Raw genomic sequence first — 20,231 nt, forward strand, 5'->3', positions numbered from 1 at the left:
AGGGACGATGCGAAATTCCTGTCCTTAGAGGTTTTAAGAACAGGTTGGACAAACACCTGTCAGGGATGGTCTGGGTTGACTTGGTCCTCCCGCAGCGCAGGGGACTGGTCATTCTTGCTGATGCTTGAAGTCCTTTCCAGCCCTACATTTCAATGATTTTACCTTTTCCATTTCTCATTGTTGTGCTTCATCCAGGACTCCATACGGCCCCCTGAACAGTTGTGTTCAGATACTCAAATTCCAACCCCTGCCGAATCTCACTGACCTATGACCTTAGGAGCCTAACATCCCTGGGCTGGGAAGAAAAGGAAGAATCAAGCCTACCTGTGTTTTTGTGCAGCTCATATTACATCACACTGAGCACTCTTGAAGCAGATTGGCTAACCCAGCCACGTGCCAATACAGTAAACTCACACTATGTACCGCATCTGATTGTCTCTGGGTGTGTTGTGCTGAATAGCAGTTTTTATTTAGATAACATGGCTAGGACAGGTAATCTTGTGATCCATGCTGGGGTGGGGCCAGTACTTGGAAAGGTGCTGGAGTCCTGAAAGCATTTGTTCTGCTCCATCCAAGTGTGCCTGACCCTGGAGATCCTCAAAGAACGGCTGTCAGCGTAGGTGTTGCCTACTTTACATAATTGTTTAAAATTTTCCTTGCCTGTTGAGAGGATGGAAGGACAAAAGCCACAAAAGAACAATCTATGCTGTTGTACGAGGCTTAAAAACAAGTGCATTAATTTTCTTCCACTGAATTCACGTCCAGCAGTCTCCACAACAGGGACCGTGTCATGGTTGGCTGAGGCTGTCTGCTGAGCTCCTGGTAGGACTTCTGCCTTCGCCTCGTTGCTAGAAGTTCGTTACTTTGACCTCTCAGGCTAACTCATCGGCAGAGACAGACTTCACCAGCCCAGTGCACGTGCAGTAGCTTTTAAAATACCTGTTGCTATCTCTGCATCACCACAGAGTTCCTATGGGTGGATGTGGGTGTCTGCTCGGACACTGTAAGGGACTGTTGTTTTTCTGTACAACTGAACCCACTATGAACCTCCCCCAAGTCTCTTGATTATGGCTCTGAAACAATGTTAGGAGGGAAGAGGATAAATACTCCTGCCGATGAATTGTCCAGTGTAGGAGAAGGTCTCCAGTGAGGGATGAGGACAGGGCAGCCATTGGCATCCAAAGGTCTGATTCACCATTTCCCTGTGCTTTGTGTAGTGAGCAAAGAAGGTGTCAAATGCTACGGCTCTTCAGTGGGCTACGACCACAGCTCCATCACACTGGGCACAGCAGCCTGGGGGCAAACCCAGCCCTGGTAGGCACTGACACCAGAGGGTTACGCTGCCCCCTGAAGTTCCTCCCCAATGGACGGCAGCTTCCCTGGCCCTCCCTCCTGCCCAGCGTTGCTGAGGGAAACGCCAGCCTATTTTTTGCTTTCCTGACACAGTCCAGCCTAGTGTCGAATTCCCAGGGTGGTTTGCCCTTTGCAGAGATCGGCCCCCAGCTCTGCTGCCCCTGCTGAGGCGTTAGCAGCAGCTGGCGTCAGGGAGCGAGCTCGGCCAGGAAAGCCCACCTGGGTGATCGTGCTCCATAGCTCACACCGTCATCTGTGGCATTCAGCCACCTCCTCGCCTCTGCTTCCCCACAGATTGTGGCCAGACACAGCACAGAGGTAGGCAGTGCTGCAGAGTGCAGTAACTGATGGGGCCTTTGGGCCCAGCTCCCTCCTGTGTAACAGGTCCCCCCCTTCCTCCCAGGGAACCGCTGCTGATATCCCAGACCAAGCTCTGCCAGGAAATACAGACCCACACATTGTCTACAGCTTCTGGGGAGCCTCTGGCCAGTACCTTCCTGGAGACACCCCGAACGGGGTGTGGGGGAGGGGAGACCAGCCCAGGCTCTCTGAGAGCAGGGAGATTGCTAGCCCCAGAACTGTTTTCAGAGCAAGCGGAGCTCCGCTTTGCTCCCCAGCTCAGAGCGGAAGAGGCCAGGCCGTAGCCATGTCGGGACGCCTGCATAGGTGTGCAGCCTGCTCCCTAGGGCAGGGAAGCCAGCAGTCCAGAGCAGAGCTGGAGGACCAACAGGAAAATCTGTATGTTAAAGCCAACCAGAGGCAGAGTATGGAGCGCTGTGAAATGAGGTTAGGAGCTCTGCTGCTGCCCTAGGCAAGGAGAGAGGGTGTATTCCTCCTCGTGCACCCTGGGAAGATGTAACAGAGGGACAGGGTTTTCCTGCCACATGTAAAGGCTGGAAAGTAGCCGGCTGCTGTCCCCAGCTGCTGCTGCGGGTCACCCTGCCCTGAAGTCCAGGTATTGTTCCCAGCTTCTCCTGCAGGTTGCCATGGCTCCCACCCCCTGCCCCAGCAGAGGGATGTGCAGCCACGGGGGAAAGCAGCCCAGTTGTGGAAGAACAAGCCCGCAAGAAGGGGCCTAGTTCTTCCCTTCTAGCCCCCCGGCCTCCGGTTTATTAGGCCAGAAGGTTCCCAGTGTGCACCCTTCCCAGTTCAGCAGGCCCTTCGCAGGCAGCTGGGTCCAGACAAATGCCTCAGCCCCCTTCTGTGGGTGAGAAAAGTAGGAGCTGACACCAGCTGGTAACGGGTGGGCAGTACTGTGGGTGTGGTGCCTCCACCTGGCCAGCTCTCCGCCTCAGGGCTTCTCTCTGAAAAACCCAGGGGGATACAAAGCTATTTCACGCAGGTCCATGGGGCTTTGCTCCTCGAGATCAGACACTCAGGCGATCAGTTCCCAGCACTCTTAACGGTATTGCAGGAGACTGTCTGGAAAGCTGAGGCTATCCAGAGTCATTGGGAAAGGCAACGTACACTCCTGGCTCTTGCCAGATGCTATAGAAAGGAATACAGGTCACGTGGCCAGTTGAAGCAAGCCATGTAGCATGAGAGGAGAGTACACCACAAGCGGTTGCTGGACCAAGTACAGGGTGCTGAGGCCAGGTCGGGGTTGCCCTCTGTTGTCTCAGAACTATCTTCAGGACTCCCAACCAGTTGGTGCCAGGCCAGGAGCAAATGGCTACCTAGAGCCGTGATCCCAATGAGGTCACCGGCCATTGTCCAGAGGGGCACTCTACAGAGCTGTGCATGAATCATGGGAACAGCTTTCTCCCAGCTGGAGTTTCAGCAACTCATGGAAATGGTGGGACATTAACGAAGTCACTTGTCCTCCACTTCAGATCAGAGCGATACAACCCACTCCCCATCTTACGTTTTGCCTCAGAACTGGGACTGCAGGGCTCCCTCTGAACATCTAAATAAGGTCCTAAAAGCAGCTTGTCTTCAAAGCTTTTTACCATCTGGGACCGGGGTGCTCTACTGACCTCAGGATGGTGCCTCCTCCTGGCTGCTCTGGGAATTAGCTCTGCCAGGCCGACGGCCTTTCCTGCGGCACGTTGTCACTCGGTGTCTGCTTCTCTGTGGCCCCTCTCTCGTTCCAGGAGCTGCAGCCTCCTCTTGGTGACTCAGCCCTCCAGCCAGGTCACTAGTAACGTTTTCCCCTTCTGGGGTGTCTTTCAAAGTCTCTTTCCACGTGTGGCGTCAGGCAGGCCTCACACCCATTGTCCTGACTCAGCCACTGACCCGGGCTGTCGTCCAGCTCACTGCCCCACCAGTGCTACTTCCCCAGTGGTGGGTAGGGGAACCTGGGCCCACCCTCTACTCTGGGTTCCGGCCCAGAGGCCCTACAACACGCAGCCAAGGTCTGTTCAGTCCTTGCTGCTCACTCTCTAGGCTGCTTCCTACCTCACGTCCCATGTGCTCTGTTTTCTACCCTGCTCTCTTCAGAGTCCACCCTTCCTGCCAGGCCAGGCCAGGCCAGGCCCAGCCCTTAGGGTCCTACTCTTTCCCTGGGTTCCCTCCTTTCCTCTCTAATACACAGAATGTCACCACAAACTTCCTCCCGGCCTCCTTTGCTGCTGCCAACTTCCAGGATATATACTAGCCAAGCCCACCTCTAATCAGGTGAGCTTCCCTCTAATCAAAGCTCCCCGCTCAGCCTATATTACCCTTTGCTACTTAATTGGCTGATTGGGCCCACCTGGCCTACCTCAGCCCTCAGAGCCAGTGTAGAGAGTATACCCCATTGCACCATCCCACAGACTAGTCCTCCATTTTGCATATGGATGGTGTGGCGAACTGGCATTCTTCTGATTTATTTGTATGGATAACATCTGTCACTCAGTTTCCCCTCTCCCTTGTATTGTGACCCACCGGCTGTAAAGGGTTAATTTCTTTTTGGAAACAGGACAAGCAATGTCATTCTTTGTTCCCAGATGTATACATTTATATTTAGCCATATTAAAATGTACATTATTTGCTTGCACCCAACTTACCAAGCGATCCAGATCACTCTGTAGCAGTGACCTGTCCTCTTCATTATTTACTACTCCCACAATTTGTGTGTGATCTGCAAACTTCATCAGTGATGATTTTATGGGGTTTTTTTCCAAGTCATTAATAAAAATGTTAAACCGCACAGGGCCAAGAACCAGTTCCTGCAGGCCCACACTAGAAACACACCCATTTGATGATGATGATTTCCCCTTTACAACTGTATTTTGAGACCTATCAGTTAGCCAGTTTTTAATCCATCTAATGTGTGCCATGTTCATTAAATAGCTTTCAAATTTTTAATCAAATGTCAAGTGGTACCAATTCAAATGTCTGATTGAAGTCTAAGTATATTGCATCAAACACTATGACCTTTTAATCTTATAATCTCATCAATAAAAGATAAATTTATAATCTCATCAGTAAAAGATATCAAGATAGTTTGACAGGATCTATTTCCCATAAACCCATGTTTATTGGCATTAATTATACAGCCCTCCTTTAATTCTTTCTTTATCAAGTTCTGTATCAGCTGCTTCATTTTCTTGCCTGGGATCAATGTCAAACTGACAGGCCTATAATTACTTGGGGTGCCCCGTTTACCCTTTTAAAATAGGGGCACAACATGAGCTTTCTTCCAGTCTTCTGGAATGTTCCCAATGCGCCAAAACTTATTGAAAAATCAACATTAACAGTCCAGTGAGCATCTCAGCCAGCCCTTTTAAAAAACTGTTGGATGCAAGTTACTAGACCTTCTGATTTAAAAATGTCTAACTTTAGTAGCTGCTGTCTAATATCCTCCTGAGATACTAGTGGAATAGAAAGTATTATCATATGATATGACTACATCCTCTGTTTTTTTCCCCAAATACAGAACAGGAATATTTATTGAACACTTCTGCCTTTTCTTCATTATTATTGACAATTAATTCTACTATTTCCTTTTAGTAACAGACCAGAAAAGAATGTAAGGATTCTTTTTGTTCCTGATATACTTAAAAATCTCCTTATTGTCCTTGTCTTTGTTGGCCATATATTTCCCCTTGTGTCGTTTTGCTTCCCATATCAATTTTAGCTTCTGATTTATATTTATTACTATCAACTTCCCCTTTCTTTCACTTGTTCTATTTTGTATTACACCTCTACCTCGATATAATGCTGTCCTCGGGAGCCAAAAAATCTTACCGCGATATAGGTGAAACTGCGTTATATGGAACTTGCTTTGATCCACCGGAGTGCACAGCCCTGCCCCCCTGGAGCACTGCTTTACCGCCTTATATCCGAATTCGTGTTATATTGGGGTAGAGGTGTATATTATAGCTGCCTTCACTTCCCCGCTCAAACAGATTTTTTTAACCAATACACCCTTCTTCCTCGATTGTGGCTTTTTGGGCATTTAGTAAAGTGTCTGTCAGCTGCGTGCATGTGTTCTTTGTGTGCTGTCCCAGCTCTGCGCAGATAGCTGGCACAGCAGACCTCAGTCGAACTGCCCAATGACCACAAGGCTTGGTTTAGTAGCGAAGGCAGCCGGCCAGGTTTATTGTCGATGAAGCAATAGCACCTGGCAGACTCTGCGAGGATACTAAGGGCTGGTCTACGCTACGGGGGGAGATCGATCTAAGTTACACAACTTCAGCTACGTGAACAACGTAGCTGAAGTCAATGTACTTAGATCTATTTACCGCAGTGTCTTCACTATGGTGTGTCGACGGGCCCTTGCGCTTCTCGTTGAGGTGGAGTACCGGAGTCGATGCTAGAGCGATCGGCGGTCAATTTATCATGTCTATACTAGACATGATAAATCGACCCCCGCTGGAGCGATCGCTGCCCGTTGATCCAGCTGTTAGTGTAGACATGCCCTAAGACATGTATGCCTGTGACAATGGACACAGCTCAGTCAGTGGCGGGACTTTCCACTAACCCCTAAGCTGGATGAAGGGTTAAGGTGAGATATACCAACATTTATAGACAGAGACAAACAATCTGGGATAAACAGCTTATGTATCTCCATACGCGTTTCATGGCGTGTTTGTTACCTCCCCTTGTATTTTCCTCCTGATGTTTCAGACAAAACATTCCTATTTACCACCTGGCTTTGTACTCTCACTCCTGATGTTTCAGACAAAATATCACCATTCATCACTTTTGTCAAGCCATTTTATCGTGTGCTAGGCTGGGGTGTTCTTGTAGTGGCCTGCTGGAATGTGTTTACATATTCAGTGTGTTTTAGCAATGCAAGCAATACCGGTGTCGAGTTCATATAGTGGACACTGGCTTTTGACAGGGCCTGACTGTTGCTCATAGCATAACTTTTGCTGACTTTGGTTCAGGCCTCAGGCCTTGCACCAGGCCCATGCTTCAGGCTCTTTCTTTCTACTACAGCAGGGATCTCCAACCCAAATCACCACGAGGGCCACATGAGGACTAGTACATTGGCCCGAGGGCCGCATCACTGAAACTTTTTCATATAATGATACAAAAGTATAGTCGAAAAAATGAAGAGTAATATAGTATGCTATTAAAAGTCAATGTATTAACTTTTTAAAAACTGTAATGCGAAAAGTCAGTGCTAATTTTGACAGTCATTTCATTTTTGGCCACTTAGCTGGCAGTGTTTTGCATCAACCAGAGCATCAATATTATGTTTGATATCCTGAGATGAAACCAATCTCAGTGTTCATGGAAGAGAAAAATTGTTCACATATATATGTACTTCCAAACATTGCCATTACCCTTGCGGAAGCAGAGAATAACACGGTGAAATCTTTCTTGTGAAAGAAAGCAGTAGAATTCTGGAATTCCCACATCTGTATACATCTGCTTCAAAATGGTATCACACTGAAGCTCCACTAACTCCATCTGCATTTCCTCTGCCCCCGGCCCCGCCCCCACTCCACCCCTTCCATGAGGCCCCGCCCCGCCCCACCTCTTCTAACCCCTTCCCCAAAGTCCCCAGCCCAACTCCGCCCCCTCCCTGCCCCATTCCACCCCCTTCCCCAAATCCCTGCCCTGGCCCCGCCTCTTCCCCACCTCCTCCCCTGAGCGCGCCACATTCCCGCTCCTCCCCCCCGCCCAGAGCATGCAAACAGCTGTTTGGTGGCGGCTGGGTGGGAAATGCTGGGAGATAGGTGGAGGAGCAGGGAGCTTGGCTGCTGGTGGGTGCCCTGGAGCACCCACAGAGTTGGCGCATGTTTGAGACCCCTGTACTACAGTGTCCTTAAACAATTCCCAATTGTCATTCACATTTTTCTGATTTGATTTTTTTTCTCCCAGCTGATTTGGCTCATAATTATTTTTAGCTTTGTGAAACTGGCCCTTTTGAAGCGCTATCATTGGTCTGGACTTTATTCTATTTGCACATTGTAAGTGTGATCAAGTCATGATCAATTGTATGTAAGTTACCATTAATTTTTAGTTCTATGATCAGTCCCTCTTTATCTGTCAAGATGAGGGCTAATATAGAATTCCCCTGTGCTGGAGGCAACACTTCCTTAGTCGCAAGGGTTAGAGTTCAGGCTGGCCCCTAAAGACCAGTCTGGGGTGGGGGATCAGCGAAGGAGGTACTTGCCGGGTTGAGGCATTGAGCTGCTGGGAGCCGGTTGAAGAGTTCTTACAGGTGTCAGTGCCTTTGTTAGGGAGGACAGATGGCATCAAGGCTAATCCCCCACTCTGGCACTTTGAGTGCAGAAGGTGGGGGCCTGCAAGGACTCTAAAAATTAATATTGGCCACTCCAGGCTGGTATTAAACTCCCAAGGTTACAACTTCTCTCTGACCTTGGATGGGTAGATGCTGCCACCACCCAAGTGCAAAACCCCTTTGAGAACCCAGGAAGGCGCACTTGGGAATTCCTTCCTGTGGGGTACCCTCAAGCCCTTTCACACACACCCCCGGGGAAGAACTGAGAAATAAAACAAAGTAAATCAGCTGTTGCCACTAGCTAATTAAACAACATGTGCATAAACCTCTTAGGACACAAAATCCAATCCTGTTCTTAAAAAAGATACATTTTATTAAAAACAAAAAGAAAGAAAATACATTTGAAAACTCAGGCTATTGCTAGATTTTAAAACCCACTTACAAGAATTATGCATCAAGAATAACCACCTTGAGGTCCAGTTTAAAGGTTACAAGCAAAACAAAAGCATTTGGGGTTAGCACAGAGGAGACCACGAGGCATAAAGAAATAAACAGCGATAAACCTAATCGCGTCTTCCTGTACATTTCCTGATCTACTTATATCTGGGGTTTCAAATGAGTAGTTTTTAGGTGATTCAGATTATTTTCAAACCTGTCCCCAAGCTTCTTACAGCATCCTTCCAGCCCAGTCTCTCCCCATTTTAAAAAGTTCTAGCCTTCCCATTGGCTCTTTTGGTCAGGTGCCCACTCCCTTCCTTTTACCTATGCAGGGAGACTCTTTAACCCTTTACAGGTAAAGCAAGTAGAGAAGAAGTACTAAGAGGGATTTTAGAGCTAACTGGCTGGCTGGGTGTCCCTAAAAGGGAGCTACCCCCCTACCCCTTTCATTTATCACAGAAGATTTACCGGTGAAGGCTCTGGACTAGGAGTCAGGGCTGCTCTCAGTTGGGCCTGGTTGTGGAGGGCCCCCGGGGCCGTTGTGAGTGAGGTCAGAGAGTCAGCTATGCAGGGGAATCCCCATCTTGAATGGTCAGCCAGCTTTCCAGCTCCTTTGCACTGCTAGCGTGGCACATAGTGGTGAGACACAGGCCCAGCGGCTGTGTCAGAAGGCTTGAAAAGCTCCTCACATGACATAAATCATATCGCTCCATGATGCCTGGCGAGGGCACAGCCAGGAGCACAGGTGGCAGTTAGCAGAATCTCCAGGCCCTAGCTGGATTGCTCCAAGTCCTGTACAAGGTAAGGGTCCGTCTCTCTGAGAGTCTGGTAGAGGTCTTCTTGGGTTTGAGCTCCCTTCCTCTCAACCAGCTGCAGTAAGGCCTCGTGCCTCATTCGACTTGTCCGTTCACTTCTCACCTCTTCCTCTTCTTCACTGCTAAGTAGCTGGGCCTCCCGTAAGCACACCAGCACAGGCTGGATCTGTCCCATTCGATCACGGAGCTGCCTCCGGTGCTTCACCACGAAGGCTGCACCTGATGGAGACACCAGCCCTGCATTACTCTGCTGTACATGGGAGATACAACCCTGCGTTAGTCCTCCTCCCCCGTGCCACTCTGGGTTGCAGGGACTCGCTCCCATCCCTGTACATGAGACTCTTCTAGCCCAAAGCTCGCAGCCTTTGCAGAAAGGCTGTAAAGTCACTTACAGTTGCATATGGTAGGTAAGGACTCCTCCGTTTTGACTTCAGACACCAGCAAAAGGCTGCTGAGCAACCCTACGGTTCTGGTGCAACAGCCCACATTGCTACACATTCCTGGCCCTCCCAGCAGCCTCTCCCATGGTGGGGTACAGCTAGCGATGTGATCATTAATGAGCTGGGGAAGGTTTAGGATGTACACCATGAAACCAGTTCTTAGCAGGGGCATCGTTAGACTGCAGAGTAATCTCCCTAGTGGAGGAAAGATTGTCCAGTGGTTCAGGCACTAGCCTGAGACCTGGGTGCAAGTCCTTGCTCTGCCACAGACTCCTGGCGTGGCCTTGGGCAAGTCACTCAGCCTCTCTACGCCTTCGTGCCCATCTGTACAATGGCGATCATAGCTCTGCCCAGCTGCACAGGAGTGTGGGAGGATAAATACAGTAAAGATTGTGAGGGGCTCCAGTTCTAGGGTCATATGAGTAATGAAGCTAGCTAGCTAGGGGAGTAGTGAAATGTCACCGCACTGCACACAGCGCTGCAGATTGGTAAATGCAAGAAGCAAACCAAAAAATGTTAGGGTTTGAAAATAAACCCAAAGCCAGAGAGTTCCAGAGTGTCTATAAATCCAGTTCCAGTTTGCTAACAGGCCAGTGTCTGCTCTCCCATTCACCACTGTCAGCCCAGGGTCACCCCACTGAGGAGAGCTGAGTTACTCCAAATTCATGCCAGCGCGACTGATGAATATGCTTATGAATATGACATAACCGGAATATGCTTTACGCTAAATACCCCTTGTATGATGTCATTATTAGAAAGCTTGTAATCTACAAAGTGTGTTCATCCTATTTGTTTGCATGTATTATTTCTATATCTGGAGTTAGGCGAATAAGATATAAACTTGTATCACTGATGTAAACATATTAAACGGAGGCCATTAAGGATGCTCCAGAAACAATCAGTTGTAAATGGCCTTAGTTACTTGAAAGCCTTCCTGTGTACGTGTGGGCCAGCCCATGGAGAATGGAGACTAGGGGTCTTACAGTGACATGTGACCATGTCACCTGATAATGAAATCCATCTTCTAAATGGAAAAGTACCAGATTTAAGGAGGGGTGGGGACCCAGAGAGACAAAAGATTCCCGCCTTGTGCCAAAGATATAAAGGGGAGGGGGTGGAGCAGGACAAAGGCTGCCAGTCATGAGAAAACCCCTGCTTACCACCTGAGATGTCTGCTGGATCTTACAAAGACTGTACCAGGGGAAAGGATTGGGCCCAGACTAGGAAGGAGTCTAGTCTGAAAAAAGCTTATTGGAACATCTCTGACAGTGAGATATTATCTGTAATCAGTTTCTTAATATATTAGGCTTAGACTTGCGTGTTTTTGATTTATTTTGCTTGGTGACTTACTTTGTTCTATCATCTGTTATTACTTGAAACCACTTAAATCCTACTTTTTATACTTAATAAAATCACTTTTGTTTATTAATAAACCCAGAGTAAGTGATCAATACTTGGGGGAGCAAACAGCTGTGCATATCTCTCGATCAGTGTTATAGAGGGTGGACAACTTATGAATTTACCCTGTATAAGCTTTATACAGAATAAAACGGATTTATTTGGGGTTTGGATCCCATTGGGAGCTGGGTGTCTGGGTGCTGGAGACAGGTGCTGAGTGGTTTTTAGTTAAAGTCTGCAGCTTTGGGGCATGGACCAGACCTGGGTCTGTGTTGCAGCAGGCTAGCGTGCCTGGCTCAATAAGGCAGGGTTCTGGAGTCCCAAGCTGGCAGGGAAAATGGGCTCAGAGGTAATTTCAGCACATCATGTGACAGTCCCAAGGGCGTCTCTGTGACTGAACCCGTCACAAAGTAGTGTAGTGCAATCTCTTTGATGGGGCAGGGATTCAGGGGAAGGGGTGGAATGGGGGCAGGGAGGGGTCAGAGCAGGGGCGGGAAGAGGCAGGGCAGGAAGAGATGGGGCAGGGGTTTGGAGGAAGAGGTGGAGCGGGAAGAGACGGGGCGGGCTGGGGCTGGTTCGCTCACTGCTGCCGGCGCCAGGCCTCCCGCTACTCCCCCAGGCCGCCCTGGACCCCGTGTTCCCCTGAAGCGTGGGGCCCCCCAAAGCGCGGGGCCCAGGGCAGTTGGCCCGGTCCGTCCTATGGACGGGACGGCTCTGAAAATATAAGCCCAAACATTGGTGGAGCCAGGCCCATGTTCCTGAATATTGGTGGAGCACGGGGACCACGGGCCCATATAACTTGCCGCCTATCAGCGGGCTTGTCACAGTCAGCCCCCGTTAGGGGTTGGGTGGGCAGGGGCGGAAAGGTTGTTTTAATTGCAGAAACCAATTTCTAAGTAATGTATTTTCTAGCTCTCCCAGTCCTGACGGATACAACAAAAGCAATTCAACAGGTCAGAATAAAGGGTATGGTGGCACACATGGCAGAGTTAAGGTTAAGACTGGGGAATTATCAAGAACCTTGAACACTTTGTTTTTTTAATAATCTTAAAACTTTAACTTAGAATTTTTTGGCTTTCAAGTTTTTTTGTTTTGTTTATAACTCTCAACATTCTGATAAGATTTCAACAGAGCATTGGGAATTGATATGTCTTTGCAACCTTAACTCTAGGTTACAGGGATTTTGGTCAGAGTGTGGTCACAGTGATGGAGAAGGTGACCTAGTAGGTCTTTTTCCATCTCCAATGTATGTGCGTCAAGCAGGAGGACTGGACATGCCAACGGAATGGATTCAGACTATGGAAACTCAAAGCTCTGTAAAAATCAGACTGACCTGTGAGCGTCAAAGCAGAAAGACTAACATCCCCTAGAAGAGAAAAGAAAGGAATCAGTCAAGCAGCAAGTCGATTCTCTCCTTTGTGGGAGGCCTGGATAACACTGGAGACTATCAGAGGCTATGGGCAATCTGAGAGGCTCTGCATTCCAAGAGCCCCTTGGCCAGCCAGGTGTCTGACCTGTCCCTAAAGCTGTACAGTACTGGATAGCTCCCTTCCCACACAGAATCCTCAAAGAGCTGGTTAATTTCCTGAAGATAATTTCTGGAATCTCAGGAGGAACCAGCATCAAAATATTTTGGGGGTGTTGCAGACCGCGCCTCTAGAGCAGTGGTTCTCAACCAGGGGTACATGTACTCCGGGGGGTACGCAGAGGTCTTCCAGGGGTACATCAACTCAGCTAGATCTTTGCCTAGATTTACAGCAGGCTACATGGAAAGCACTAGTGAAGTGAGTACAAACTAAAATTTCAGACAGACCCAGTGACTCGTTTATACTGCTCTACATACCATACACTGAAATGTAAGTACAATCGTTATATTCCAATTGATTTATTTTATAATTATATGGTAAAATGAGAAAGTCAGCAATTGTTCAGTAATAGTGCCAGGGACACTTTTGTATTTGTATGTCTGATTTTGTAAGCAAGTCGTTTTTAAGTCAGGTGAAACTTGGGGGTACGCTAGACAAATCTGAAAGGGGTACAGTCGTCTGGAAGGGTTGAGAGCCACTGTTCCAGAGCACCCCATGGGGTGGGGACAGGCACTTGCTCTGTCCCCAACACCCTTCTCTGGCTGCAAGTGTTACTATAATGTTGGTCTGCCAAAGGAGAGTGGGCGGGGAATGTCCCTCTGGCTACGAGTCTCAGGGGTAGTTCCCCTGTTTCTGGGGCTTAGCAGTAATCTAAATGGAAAAGAGAACCAGTCTCCTAGTCAGCCTAAGTTCACCCGCTGTCCTTGTAAGGTGAATGGAGTAACAGTCTCTGAGCAAGAGCTGGGTCTGTGACACCTTGTCAGTCTGAGGGGTCCAGGCTCCAAGAGAAAAACAAAAACCCCAAAGTAAAAAGGTCCCTCTACTTATCTAGAGAGTCCAGGCAGCTGCTCCTCTAGTGGGCAGTCCCTGCTCGGGGGGGTTGGGAGCCCTGCTTCGCTCTGAGTGCCACCTCCCACTGCCCAAGGAGCCAGCCTTCTCCAGGCCGCAGAGGCCTCACAGGTTTTGAGCTGAGCGTGTGCAGAGGAGCTCATTAATCCCCTCCCGGGTGGGATGGGAACTTGTCCCATCACAGGGGCTTAGGACTTAACCATTATTCTGGGGGATACTAGAGCATCCTGTGAAATGAGTTACCCTCTCTCTGGGGTGCAAGGTGGGGCTGTTTAGAGCTCGCTGGACTGACTTCCTTAGGGAGGATGCAAAGTGTGTGAGTCTTCACACTAACGAGGATACTGAGAGGGTCGCAGCTCTTGGCAGAGATCCAGAGAGATTAGGAACACAAAATCTTGTCTCACATTCTCAGTTGAATTTAACTGGAAGCCTTAATGAATGCAGTCTCTCCAGATGTTTGAGCAGAGAATTCTCCCCTCTTAACATCGCTCATGGCACAGCAGCCACAAACACAGGTTTGTTGTTCCTCTCTTTGCAATTTTCAGTGACACTTTCCATCCCTAACAGTGTGTTTTCTCTCTCTCTCTCCTCATCCTATCCTGTCCATTGTGTGCTGTTCAATGTGTGATACAAGTTAGCAAGTCTCTGTATTCCCTGCATGCTATAACTTGCTAGTCAATGTTTTCTCTCCAGGGAGTTAAAAAAGTGATGGAGTAGAATGGATGATTTCGGATTTTTTTAAGATGGGCCATGTACCGTAAAAGCTGGATATTCCTCTCATCTCTGCCTGTAGTCTGGAACTGCACTTTCTCTCTTGCGCTGTGCTGTGTATCCTGGTTATTTTATTTTAATTGGAAATTGAATTTAAAAAGTCAGATGCATTGCTATGTATGCACTGGGAACCTAGGAGACCAGCCGTGCAACACCCCCCTGACCCCCCCACAGTTGGTTCCTCTCTCCCTTGGGGGTCTTCACATTAAACTCAGGGATGGGACCTGACAAAATTAGGATTCCCTTTTTGGGCTCCTTTTCCTTAGTGGCAGACTGCTGCCCACGTCACATCTGCCCTCCCTTCAGGGACCGCAGATAATCCCCACCACGGAGCAAGCATGGCTCCCCTCAATGGGTGCTGATCTCGCTGTTGGAGAACAAACTGCCCTGGTTAGAGGGGAAGGGGATTTTGTGGTGTTTGATCAACAGGACTCAGTTCAGTTGAATAAGATTATTTGCCTCAGCGATGGAGATTGCAAATCTCTGACAGCTGATTTAGGGCCCCAGCCAACATCCAATGAGGTCAATAGAAAGTCTCCCACAGATGTTAATGGGCTCTGTACCTCTCCCAGATCACTGCTCCCAGCATGAGCATGACTCACAATAACCACCCCATCTCCCCTGAAGTTCTGCTCAAAATGTCATCCACATGGAACTACGATCTGCTGGTCCTACCTGGCCTCACCAAGGCCTCCCAGACCAAGCTGCCATCATCTTGACCATTCACATGGAGCCTGATTTCCTTCTCCATCTCCCTGGTGTAGATCTCAATATACGACTGCTGCTCCACTGGGCTCCGATAGCAGAAGTGCAGTTGCTGAAGCAAAGAGAGAAGGGGTTGGGAGACTCTCCCTCCTCAGCCAAGAGCAGGAATGAACAATCACATGCACCAGGCCACATCTCCTCCCAGAACAGCGAGAGAATTGCCAGGGGAACATACAGCTGCCAGGGCTCGTAAGGGTCTGTCCGAACTGAAGTACAGCCATGGCAGGGCACCTGCTTACAATGTGGTTGTTCTAGAAACTGTTAAAGCTGGGTTCCAATTTGTAGGGTAGATGGGATTCAACAGTGTCCCTGAGCTGTCCCAAAACCGTGGACAATTTAGGGTTGCTGGACAGTTCAGGGATATGGTTAAGATCATGTCTACACTGCAAAATAGAACCGTGTCAGGAAGAAACATTTGTAACCAGTTCATGATATGGTAGCACTCATAGAGTAGGTGGGCTCTGAGCGAGTACCTTCAGGAAATCACAAATCTCAGGATCAAAGGGTTAGACACAAGGAGTGATGAGAAAGTTTAGGGTTCACCAATGCTAGGCATCCCTGAAATCTCCCAGAGCTGATAGTGGGACACCCGCAGCTGACTGTAGGGTCTGATCTCTGCCCAATGCTCCAGAGAAAAGTGAACCCCACCTCCTAGGTCCCTGCCAATATAGCTTTGGGACAAATTCCTTCTTGATCCCTGTGTGGGGTATACAAACCCCACACTGGGAAGGAAGAGGTTAAAGGACAATACTGGGCCCAGCTAGCCCCGCCCCTCCAACCCTGCAGAGCAGCACCAGCTGGAGACAGGGTTGAAAAGGGAGCAGCCCAGGTCAGAACGGGGAGGCTGGGGACAGGGAGGAATGCAGACATCCTGGAGGCTCATGCAAAGGAGTCAGAGACGCCTCCCTGACGCCTCCAGGACCGTGTGCTGAGCCTGGTTGGGGCTGACAGTTTGGTTTCCCTTTTATATTTTCTTTCTCCTTATCTGGGACCAGAAGTGGAGAGAGCAATGGTAGGAAGCGACCCAGGGAGGGTAACATAGAGGGTCCACAACCCTCCGTGCTGCTGAGCCTCCTGGGTCAGAGCCCGGTGGAGTGGTTGGGCCCGGGCTCCCCTACCTCTACCTCTACCCCACCCCCAGCTGAGTGGACATTAAGCACTAGGCCACCCAGCCCACTGAGGACCCTACTACAATCCCAAATCTAATCAGTTTAACCCTGTTCATGGGGACAAGAATCACCAGGTAAGTATCTGATCCCATTAATACCTCACACCACCAATGACTGTCCCTGTTTGCTCTGAATACTAGTAAGGTGGATTCTGACAGCAGCTCTGGGGCAGAGATTCCCAGTGTTTCCTGCCTTAGTGCTAGCACCGGACAGTCCCACTTACTGTCGGGGTTATCTCAAGATCTGATGGACCGGACACCTGGTACCGAGACCCAAAGTACAGAGGGTCAGTCTGAGGAGGCTTGGGCACGTGCTTTGACTTCCACTTCATTTCTTCTTTTTCAATGGCCTGCAAATTTAAAGCATTGTCATTTCTGAGCAGTACGAACAGGGATCATTGGACTGCAGCCAGCTCTCCGTTCACGCAGCACATCAGAAAGGGAAAAGACTACAGTCCACATAGCCCTCTGGTGAGTCTGTGTATTACACACTCAACAGTGGGCTACAGCCATATCTCTTAACCCTCACACCTCCCAGTGTGTGAGGCAAGCAATTAAAATGGGTGGAACGTGACCGCAGGGTGGAAAAGCTGGGATTTGTTCTGTCAAGTCATAATTGACCATACGTTTTTAAACTATGAAACCTGTTTTTAAGGATGTTCTTACTCTGTGAATTAAACAATCCAGTTTAAAAAAATGGAAAAAGACTCCATTAGGGGCAGCCATAAGGATCCCCACTGGGTCATCAGCAGGATTTGACCCCCTAGACCTTACGCTCAAATATGACAGTGCTGGGTGGCAGTATTAAACCCTCAGTGAGAGAGATTTCAGATCCCCTGCACAGACCTCTATCACTGTTTGCAATGTTTTCTGGTTTCCGTAGTGGCAGTGGCTAGCAGGTAGGCCTCTCCCTTTCCCTCTCTGAACAGTGCATGGTGCTTGGCTTTTCAGGACTTTGCTTAGCTGTTTTAGTGTATTCATGTGGCTCATTTTCACTCGAACAGCTGGGCAGAGCCCGGCCATCTTGGCAGTGGGAGTGCTGTATAAATCGGGTTGTGTTTTACCTTCCTCAGTGAGTGGTCGTTGGGTATCAGGTAGAGGTGGAAAGTTACATCTGCAGCACTGAGCGTCCGGTAGATCAGCACAAGGGAATGGATGGGAATAAATTTTATGGCCGAACGTATCTTTCTCCAAAGCACGCCGAGCTGGGAGAAGCTGGGATTCTCCAGGACAGCAAAGAAGTTATTAATTCTAGTTGGACTCTCCAGGGTCATCCTGCCAGCTTCAAAATGAGCAATGTGGCACAAGCTTTCATCTGCTCCATCTGCAAAAGGATCAGTAAAGACAACGAGGTTCTGTTGTACCTTGCTGTCTCTCCCTCATTTAATTCTGCCCAGCCTTGGGGAATTTGCCAATATGGTCAAGATACACCCCAGCGTAGAAGGCCCAAATGAGACACAATACACTGTTCCTATCTTGTGTTAGTAACAAAGTGGGCCCTACGTGGTGCCCAGGGCCTTGTGTGGACCCTCTGCACTGGAGTGAATTTCCAGGATGTGGGAATTGTAGGACAGCCTCGCTTTCTGGTTCAACTGAAAATTTGTGACAGAAATTTAGAAACATGGGACTGGCCAGACTGGGTCAGATCTGAGGCCCAGGTAGTCCAATGTCCTGTCTCTGACAGTGGCCAGTGCCAGATGTTACAGAGGAAGGTCCAAGAACGCTGCACTCAGGGCTGGCTCCAGGCACCAGCGAAGGAAGCAGGTGCCTGGGGCAGCCAATAGAAAGGGGCGCCAGTGGCTTCCGCAGGAATTGAAATTCGGGGGGGGGGAATGTTCGAATTTACAGGGGGGGTGTCAGGGCCGATGGAGGGTGAGACTGTGAGGGTGAAGGTGGGCTGTCTGGCACCATAGTAAAAACTGAAAAATGTTTCATGACCATTTTATTAGATTTAACTCAAGTTTTAAAATCATCACACAAATTAAAGTTGGCTACTCAAGCCTTCTATGAAGCACGACATCTACAGTCTTCTTGGTTTCTTGTTATAATTTTGCACAACTCTGTTAATTAACTTCTTGAATGCAATGCGTTCATCTTTGGTGGCTTCTCGTGTGTCCGGTACTTCCATTCTTTCAGTTGATGTGCTCATCAGTTCATTCACATGATCAGGCAGAAGGCGACTTCTTTCAGAACACAAAATTCTATTCAATGATGAAAAAGAATGCTCAACTGTAGCTGTTGTGACTTGGACTAACAAGAGATGAATTCCTACTTCTTTCATCCCAGGAAACAGAACACAAAGTTCGGGTCGAGCCACTAGTGATGATAAAAAAGAAGTTGAAGTCAAATCTTCATTCATTTGTCGTATGATATTCCACTCTGTGTTCAAATTCTCTATTCTGTCCTAATCACATGGCAGCCCCATTGCTGGTAGTGCCTCACTCCACTCAACTGTTGGTGTTTTATAGGACAGGCATCTGTAAAACCTACGTAGAGGTTGAGTAGAATCTAGAAGTTGCTGTTGTCGATTTTAAAGAATCAAGTCTGTGTACTTTTTCAGTTGTCTTAACAAACACTTCTTGTCTTCTTCACTTAAGGACTCAATATAAATGCCTTCATTAGTCAACTTCTGGACTGAAGTCTTTGCTTCTTCCAGTACTTTTTCAATGGATAGCTCTCTGATTCAAATGTAGCTTCTATTGCTGGACAAAGATCTACTACTGTTGTAGCAGATGCCTGGATGACATTGTTTAACGACCCAAGTGGTTTCAACAGTAGACCTACGAGAAAGAATGGCAATAGTCTTCTCTGAACTTAGTAGCAAAAGTAATCCACCAGCCTCACTACTTAGATCCATCCCATCTTGGTAGATACTTTTCAAAACCAGTAATAATGGCTGGAGTAATTTTAAGACAACAGCCAAGGATCGCTCATGAGAAAGCCAGAGGGTTTTCCCAGGTTGGACTAATTTGAACTTCAGTCCCAGTGTATCTTCTATATTTTTCAAGATATTCATTCTTTTTGGACTCTTGCTGAAAAAAAGAATATAATGAAGACATTAAATTTATAGCTTTTTAAATGTCTTTTGAAGATTCTGCAGCTCGTACTAGCGCTAGTTGGAGTAGATGGCCTCTGCAGTGTGTATAGGAGAGATTAGGGTTACACTTTTCTCTGAGCAAAGCTTGTTCTCCACCATGTCTTCCAGAGACGTTTGCAGCTCCATCAAATGCACAAGCAGCCATCTGTTTGGGATCCAATTGACAAGCATTTAACTCTTCTAAGATGTGGGTTGTCACAGATGCAGCCGATGTGTCTTCTATACCTTGAACATCTAGAAATGCATCTACTGGCCTACCCCTGACATCAAGATAACGTACACAATGACTTAATACTTGATGCCCATTTGCATCGGTGCATTCATCAGCCATGTATGCAAATTTTGAATGTGGTGAGAGAATTCTTCACTTTTTCAACTGTTGAGTCTTTCACTGTTGCACCGCATGCTTCTAGCCAGTCAGTTGAGTTTCTTGCAGAAAGATAGTGAGCATTTGCTGGTCTTGTTCGGAACCAGTGTTCAACTTCAGGATGAAAAAGTGACAATGCACTTAACATTGGCCTCCAGTTTGTAGTGTGTGGTATCTCTTGCTTAAATAGAAAGTAGGATGCCACAGCCATGTTTGTTCGCATGAACTGTGTTGTGTCTCCAGCATTCTTAACAGCCTCATTAAGTACTTCTAAAATTGGCTTTGAAAGTGAGCTTATAAGGCTTTCTGCATGTTGATACACTCCAGAGGCCTGGTGTTTTGCAGCCTTTTCACGTAGTTTGTCAGCATTGGCTTTGCTGATCGGTTTGACAAACCAAGCTCCTCCACTTTTACCAATTATAGCATTGGGAAGCTTTCCTCCTTCGTAAGCTTTTTTGCAAGAGGTGCACCAGTAGCCAACTTTTGTAACTTCAATAAATGGGCACACTTTGACCGACAAACATCGGGAACTGCCTTTAGGTTTTGGAGACACTGTTTCTTC

General features: G+C 48.1%; 1 protein-coding gene across 1 annotated transcript; it reads right to left on the reverse strand.

Moving 5' to 3' along the window:
- Positions 1-9,184: 9,184 nt before the first annotated feature.
- LOC135890536 (caspase recruitment domain-containing protein 8-like) lies at positions 9,185-17,479 on the reverse strand. Its single transcript, XM_065417956.1, has 5 exons — positions 17,270-17,479; positions 16,430-16,555; positions 14,948-15,089; positions 12,400-12,432; positions 9,185-9,447 (listed from the first exon to the last, which is right to left on the reverse strand). Exons 1-5 carry the CDS (start codon positions 17,477-17,479, stop codon positions 9,185-9,187), a joined length of 774 nt encoding a protein of 257 aa, XP_065274028.1.
- Between the last annotated feature and the right edge of the window lie 2,752 nt (positions 17,480-20,231).

Source organism: Emys orbicularis, chromosome 16 (genome assembly GCF_028017835.1).
Source record: "Emys orbicularis isolate rEmyOrb1 chromosome 16, rEmyOrb1.hap1, whole genome shotgun sequence".
Taxonomy (NCBI): Eukaryota; Metazoa; Chordata; order Testudines; family Emydidae; genus Emys; species Emys orbicularis.

What these genes read in the sequence shown, in the direction of transcription:
- LOC135890536 (XM_065417956.1), bottom strand. Translation starts at nt 17,479, where the DNA reads ATGACCCTGGAGAGTCCAACTAGAATTAATAACTTCTTTGCTGTCCTG. An exon ending in ATCTTGAGATAACCCCGACA is followed by an intron (nt 15,090 to 16,429) that starts GTAAGTGGGACT and finishes TCTTTGCTTCAG; the next exon opens with CAACTGCACTTCTGCTATCG. An exon ending in GGAGGCCTTGGTGAGGCCAG is followed by an intron (nt 12,433 to 14,947) that starts GTAGGACCAGCA and finishes TTTCTCTTCTAG; the next exon opens with GGGATGTTAGTCTTTCTGCT.